Genomic DNA, 7,353 nt, shown 5'->3' on the forward strand with positions numbered 1-7,353 from the left:
CCAGGGTGGATCCTCCGGAGATGGGCATGATCATTCCGAAGGTTGGCAGTGCCGCGGGTTTGTGGTTTGGTTTTCTTGTTTTGGTGGGTGGGCTGGGGGTGGTGGTAGCTGCTCTTGTGTTGGTTGAGCTTAGGTGGTGGATTGACTGGGTTGTGTTTGCGGGTTTGGCTGCGGCTGCCAGTTGTGGTTGTAGTTGTAGTTGAACATGGATGGGCGGTATGCTTGGGTTAATGTGGGGGGTGGAACGAACGAAGGTTATGTGTACTGTATTTGTTGAGGAGCTTGTGGAGTCTGAGGCCATGTAGTGTGCCCAACTAGCTTGGCTTTTTTCTTGGACTCCATTCTGTCGAGGGTCTTTTTCTTCTCCGGGCATTGGTTTGTTCTGTGGTCGGAGTCAGACCCGTGGAAAGTGATAGAAGAATTTTTTGGGCTCGCGCGAAGGTCCACGACCTCGGCCCCTTCCTCTGCCGTGACCTCTGCCCCGTGCTCCGGACGAAGGTTTCTTGTTGTTTGAGTGCTTAGGTTCTGACTCTGGCGGTATCATGAAGGGATCGAAGGTTATCTGATCCTCATCATCATGCGAAGGTTCCAGAGGTAGGATGAGCTGCTGAGCTGGCTGCTCTTGCTGCCGTGTTTGCTGATTGTATTTTTCTGCCTGACACATGATTCTTCTTTGCTCGACCCTTCTGCGGTGGTCGGCGTCTGACTTCGCTTACTTCTCTGCTTCTGTATAGAGCTCCTCCAGGGTCCTCGGGGGCTCTCTTGTGAGATGAGAAGCAAGCTGGCCAGGTAGGAGACCTTCGATGCATTTCTCGATTGCATCCTTCTCTGGGAAGTTTGGGATTTTGAGCCTTCTTCTGCACGAACCTCCAGAAATAGTCATATAGAGGCTCACGGTCGTGCTGTGGGCACTTGAAGTCTTTCACAGTGTTGGTATTTAGCCTTCTGAATCCCTGAAAGTCCTGGAGGAGCCTGACTTTCAGCTGGTACCAGTTGTTGATTGATTGTGGGGGAAGGTATGAGTACCAGTTGGCCACGGAATCTTCGCAGGCCATGACGAAGGACTTGGCCATGGTTGTGTCGTCACCTCCGGCCGAAGTGATGGTTGCTTCGTAGGCCATGAGGAACTGGATTGGATCAATTATTGCATTGTACTTGTTGAGCTGTGTAGGCTTGTAGCCGGGCGGCCATGAAGTTCGCTGCAGAGTGACTGAGAGTGGCGAGGTCGGGTCATATGGGAGGTTGACCGGTGGTGGCCTTCGGTCTTCATTGTGAGCGAAGGTTGTCTGGTGGATGATGCGGTTTTCTTGTTGGAGGGAACCTTCGGGCATTTTTTGGTATGCCCTCTGCAAATTCTCAACTTCCACCTCCATTTCTGCTAGTTTGCGCCTGGCCTCAGCTAGCTTGTTTGCCTGATCCAGTGCCCTCTTTTTGGTGGCGAGCTGAGCTTCAATGTTCCTTTTCTTCATTTCCAGGGCCTTGAGCTTGAGTGCTGTCTCTGTGAGCTCCTTGGATTGGTTTTGGTGAGCTTCAGTGTTTTTGATGTCATCAACCAGATCTCCATGAAGAACAGCTTCGTTGTTGGTGTCTTGGATTCGTGTGTTGGCTGCTTCGTGCTGCTCTGCGGTGTTGCTTGTGGTGCCGGCGGAGGCTTTCTTCTTCGCTGGGGCCATCGAAGGTTGTTTCACGAGCTGGAACGGTGGGCGCCGCTGTTGGGATCTTAGCTTCTTAGATGCCCAAACAGGAAGCATGAACAATATGAAAATGGAAACGAAAGTAGGAACTAAATTCTCCATTAATAGCCAAGAAAATTCAACCCTTTACACTGTGGAGAGAGGGGACTATTTATACCCCTAGCCTTCGGCCGGGTTTTACTAAACTGCCCCCTTCCAACTCATTTACAGCTCACTTACAACCGGTTTCAGAGTAAAATTACAAGGTTAGAGGTGTACAACTCCGACCTTCTCACGTATTCAGGTGTACAAACCCGATCTTCTCACGTATTCAGGTGTACAAACCCAACCTTCTCACGTATTCACGCTTTACACGCACGCTTGCACCAACCGAAGGTTTTCGTTTCCTTCGGGGAGCTCCGGGGGTCACAGCCCTGAAGTTTCCGTCAACGAGCGATCAGCCGTCACCTTCGGCCCCGAAGGCGATCCCTTTACCCGAAGGTCCTGGTCTTCGAGCTTGCGCTTCTGGGCAGCCGTTCATCACTTTCGGCCGAACGAAGGCGATATCCTTTGTCACCGAAGGTCTTGGTCTTTGAGCTCGCGCTTCTGGACAGCCGTTCATCACCTTTGGCCGAACGAAGGCGATATCCTTCGTCACCGAAGGTCTTGGTCTTTGAGCTTGCGCTTCTGGGCAGCCATTCGTCACTTTCGGCCAACTGAAGGCGTATCCTTCGTCTCCGAAGGTCCTAGTCCTTAAGCTTGCGCTTCTGAGTGACCATTCGACACTTCGGGTATGCTTGGCTTCCTCTCGGAGCCCTACAAACGAGTTGGGGAGCATTTCCAAAGACTCAATCCCCAACACTCAGGAGGGCGGAGACGGTCAAGGAGCAGATCGCGGCGGGCAATTTCACCGCCGCCGAGCGCTCGTGGAACGACCTGCTGCTGTTCATCGGCGCAACGAGCGGCCACGTCGTAAGTCCTCACAGTTGACTGCGTACAGCTTCATGGCTGCCGTGTTCAAGAGCCTGCAGCTCATGCTTAGACGACAGGGTCACCATCGCCACAACAGGCACAGCTTGATGAACCTTCTTGATCACAAGAGAGTTTTCCCTCTCACTCGCTAGATCTCTCTCTTTTTCAGGACATGTACAATTTTCTTGATGGCAGCTTGGACGACTCCGCGTCGTCGGCGAACGCACCGACGGGCTCGTCGTCGCCAAGCACCGTGCAGGCCATGTCGATGTACTCGAGGTACCTCAACGGCAAGGCTTCCGGCTCCAACACCATCAGCGGCATCATGAACGGAGTCATCAAGAAGAAGCTCAAGATCATCCCCAAGGACCTCGTGTCAGCCTCGCGCGCTTTCGCACCGCCACAATGATAACTTTCCTGCCTGCATTGTGTTTCCTTATCAGTGTTCTGAATTGTGAGATGCATGTCTGAATGCCAATTGCAGGTGGCAGGAGCTCAACCAGGCCGTTTATAACGCACTGGTCAATGATATAATGAAGCCAAGAATTGATGAGGTGAGCGTGCTAGCTAACATTGTTCTACATGAATGAGCACGTTTTTAAATTTTGAAAAAGTTTCAGAAACTTGCAGATGATGATTGACTTTGAGTTTTCTGTTGCAGATTGATGAGCTACTCTCTTATGGTGTCAGTGTTACTGTGTACAATGGTCAGGTCAGTTCTGCTCCATCGAATAATCTCCCATTCTTGAATTCTCCAACCTGCTTGGCAGAACATGCATGTTAACATAAACAAATTTACATTCATAGGTTTAAATATTACTGGCTTAGTGCATTAGTGCCGAGATTTAAAATGGAATGGTTGATGTATCTTAGACGTCAACTCGTAGCGCACACGTAGTGCTGTCGATTAAATGGAGTGTTCAGGTTGATCCATGGAAACTGGAAAAATCCTGTAGAAGCAACCGAGTAAAGTATGACATTAAATGATCTGTTAGTCAGAAAAGACGCTGCCCTTTGTACACCATATATACCAAGAAAATGTGAACCTTGATAGTTAAGTTTAATCTAGATGGTGCATACGGACAACACACCTGAATCAAAGTTTGGGTACGGTGATCCTTTCATAATATTCATAGTCAAAATGCTCAGTATTTCCGTTCTCAGTAATGGAAATGGGGCGAGTCTCGTGTCGAAATAAATAGTTAAAATGCTCAGGATTTTAATTTATATTTTTAGTACTGAACTTGATTTATATTTTCTCAAACCGAAGCTTGACATAATTTGCTCGACCATCGGAGCAGAAGCATGGGTTCAGAAGCTCAAGTAAGTTTCAGTTCTTGCCCCCCCCCCCCCCCCCCCATAGGAAATCAATAACAGGAGTCAGGATGTATAATTAATAACTGCAAGACTAAATGCCTCAATTGGGGATTCATTAATCTCAGATGGGATGGGATGGGATCAAGACCTTCCTGAGCCTGACAAGGCAGTCTCTGCACTGTGGCCCCAGCAAAGGCACCAAGGGTTTTGTCAGGTCCTACAAGAACCTGCAGTTCTACTGGATTCTTGGAGCTGGCCAGTATCTCAACCAGTTTGTGAAGCTCATAAAACCTGATCTGTTGATCTACTCTTTTGCTTGTAGGTACCTGTCGACCAGCCTTGTCTCGCGCTGAGCATGATCGGCAACATAACCCAGTCTCCAGCAAGTTAGCATATTTCTTGTGTTATGCAAAGAACAGAAAGAGTAAGAGTTTAATACTTAAAAGACACTAGTGTGTTATGAGAAGACGTCATATTTGATTCTCCAAATGATATAGAGAGAGAAAAGGTGCCCTTTTTACAATTTCGGAGTGTCAATTTTTCTATCATTTTAGGCTAAGATGCTGAAATGAATGTATTAAGTGGGCTGAAGTAGTTAAAAGTCTGGTTTTCAACCTTAAACTACAACAGATAGAGACAAGTGCTTGTAATTGTAAAAAAAAATGTAACTTTTTTGTTTTTCAAAAAGTTTACCTGTAACTTTGTATTTATTTTTGTTATTTTTGCATGTACATTTGTTGGCAAAAAGATTACAAAAGAAACAATACTGTTACTGGGCGTTATCTCAGCTTCTAGGGTGGCCTGCTCAACGCACCCCCTTACAGAACGGAAGCCTAGACCTATGTAACGGGTCCACAACAGACAGAAAGACCCATTCATGATAGCGAGCCTAATATGTCTGTTTGATTCTTAACAGGTGCGCAACAGGTGATTTGTGGTCCTGCGAGTGGTCCGTGGTCTTGCGATTCCATTAACATACACGTAACAGCAACGATGGTTTGATAAAGATAAACGGTCTGCTGGATAGGTGATTGACAGATTGCAAAATTTCAATCGATTGATTTCACGCACGCAGCTTACCTCTATAAGCACCTCCGAGAGACCGAGTCGATAGACCCTCAAGATTCACGAAGCCACCACAGATACCAATAAAGTTCCAACTACAAGAAATTGCAGTACTGTCAAACAACCACAAGCATACTTGTGCTGGTGCAAGACGCCTCGTTGCGCTCCTCCTCCTGCATGGTGTCCGACATGGTCTTCCCCCTCGTCTCCGGCAAGCAGGCAGCAAAGACACCGGCGCTGCCAATGGCGAGCCCGAACACGCCAAACGACCAGATGCTCCTCTCGCGGCCGAGCGCGACGAGCACGGGCGCCGCCACTCCGCCCAGGACCATCGCCTGCCGCACCAGCCCCACTGCCGAGTTGCGCACGGACGTCGGGAACAGCTCGATGGAGTAGATCAGGATGAGGTCGTACGCCGTGCACGTCGCGAAGAAGGACGCCAGCTCGGCGGCCATCCGCGCCGCCCCCGCTCCCCGCGGGATGGCGGCGCACGCGAGGCTGCACGCGCCCGCCGACGCGGCGAGCGCCACCACAGAGGCGCGCCGGCCGGCCCTGGCGACGAGCAGCCACGAGAGGACAGCCGAGGGCACCTCGGCCAGCGCGTTGTAGGTGGTGCTCAGGTAGAGGTTGGGGCCCAGGCTGCCGACGCCGAGCGGCATGCCGAAGTAGACCATGCCCACGCCGAAGCCGGCGACCATGATCGCCGCCAGCCTCCGGATCGCCCATGGCCGCCCCGACATCATCCGCAGCGTGTCGAACACGCCCCCACCGTTCTCGTCACTCATGCTGGAGCACGCGTCCAGCATAGAGAAGCTCGTCGTGTTGGTGCTGCTGCCGTTGCGCGAGGCGATCTGCCGCAGCGTCTCGACGGCCTCCTGCGTCCGGCCGCGCACCAGCAGCCACCGCGGCGACTCCTGAGCTAGGAAGTAGAGCAGGGCGGCGTAGCAGAGACAAGGCGCGGACGTCCAGAAGTACATGCTCCGCCAGGACGCCTCGCGCAGCGCGAAGGCTAGCGCCGGGAGGGACAGGAACCCGACGGAATAGCAGAAGAATGCCGCCACGCTCACCGTGTCGCGCCACCGCCTCCCGACGAGCTCCGTGGAGAGGACCAGCGTGCACGTGCCCACGATGGACCGGGCGAACCCGGAAACGAACCGTAGGGCGGCGTACGCCCAGATGTTCGGCGCGAAGGCGGTGAGCACGCCGGCGGCGGACATGGACACCAGGGACACGAGGAGCATCTTCTTGCGCCCGAGGAGCGAGTCCGCGAGCGTCGTGAGCAGGAAGCCGCCGGCCAGGCAGCCGGCGAAGAACGACGACGCCGGGAGGGAGACGAGCGCCGGACCGGCGCACTGGAGGGCCCACTCCGACACCACCGATGTCCTGGCCGGGCGATCCCACACCCAGGTGCCGCCCGGGAGCGCGCACGGCGCGGCCGCCGCAGCTGGCGCGCACGAGGAGTTGCCGCCGGCTGAACCGGCGCAGTGCCACCGCGGCTCGGCGTCCGTGAACACGGAGATGAACACCTGTTGCGCGTCGAAGGCCCAGGCGAAGGCGACGAAGACGGCCTTGAGCAGCTGCATGGCGCCGGTGTCCCCGATGCACGCCTCGATCAAGTCGTCGATGGAAGGTGGCTGCTTCGCCGGCTTGGCCTTGTGGCTTGTCAGGAGAGGGGCGGTGTCCGTGTTGTCGCCCATGGCCATTGACACGGTTGTGGCCTGTGGGTGCGCGTGCCGGTTGAGTTGGTTGGCCTTTGTTCTTGGCTGCTCGAAGGTTGCAAGTATAATAAAGACCGTGCTAGAAAGCAAAATCTGAAAAACTTAAGGATGTGTTTAGTTCCTCTATTTTGGAATTTTGAAAAAGAATCTTTTTACACTTATATTAAATATGGATTAATTACAAAACTAATTACATAACTCCTTTATAAACTACAAGCCGAATCTAGTGAGCCTAATTAATTTATCATTAGCATATGTTTACTATAACTTTACTTTAGCAATTTAGTGTCTAATCACGATCTAATTAGTTTCATTAAATTCGTCTCACGATTTACAAACTATATGTATAATGAGATTTTTTCGACTACATTTAATACACCATGTAGGCGATTTACAAATCTTTTGAAATTTTGTGTAATCCGTCATTAAAGTTGGAAGAAATTCTCTGTTCATATGCACATGCACTAGGCATTAATAAAGGCGCGTGTGATTAGGAGAAGGAAGTTGGAAGAAATTCTCTGTTCATATGCACATGCACTAGGCATTTGCAAATAGTATCTCATTATTTTGTTGTTGTTGGCGTTGATTCTGAATCCCATGAGCATCTG

At 51.3% G+C, this 7,353-nt stretch overlaps 1 protein-coding gene and 1 pseudogene across 1 annotated transcript; one reads left to right on the forward strand and one right to left on the reverse strand.

Moving 5' to 3' along the window:
* Positions 1–4,353, forward strand: part of LOC120689207 — a 30,883-nt pseudogene extending 26,530 nt beyond the window's left edge.
* Positions 4,354–5,086: 733 nt separating this feature from the next.
* On the reverse strand, positions 5,087–6,761 carry LOC120693202 (organic cation/carnitine transporter 3-like). The gene has a single exon (XM_039976621.1). It carries the CDS (start codon positions 6,728–6,730, stop codon positions 5,144–5,146), a length of 1,587 nt encoding a protein of 528 aa, XP_039832555.1. The 5' UTR covers positions 6,731–6,761; the 3' UTR covers positions 5,087–5,143.
* Positions 6,762–7,353: the final 592 nt, after the last annotated feature.

The sequence above is a fragment of the Panicum virgatum genome, chromosome 9N (genome assembly GCF_016808335.1).
Source record: "Panicum virgatum strain AP13 chromosome 9N, P.virgatum_v5, whole genome shotgun sequence".
NCBI lineage: Eukaryota > Viridiplantae > Streptophyta > Magnoliopsida > Poales > Poaceae > Panicum > Panicum virgatum.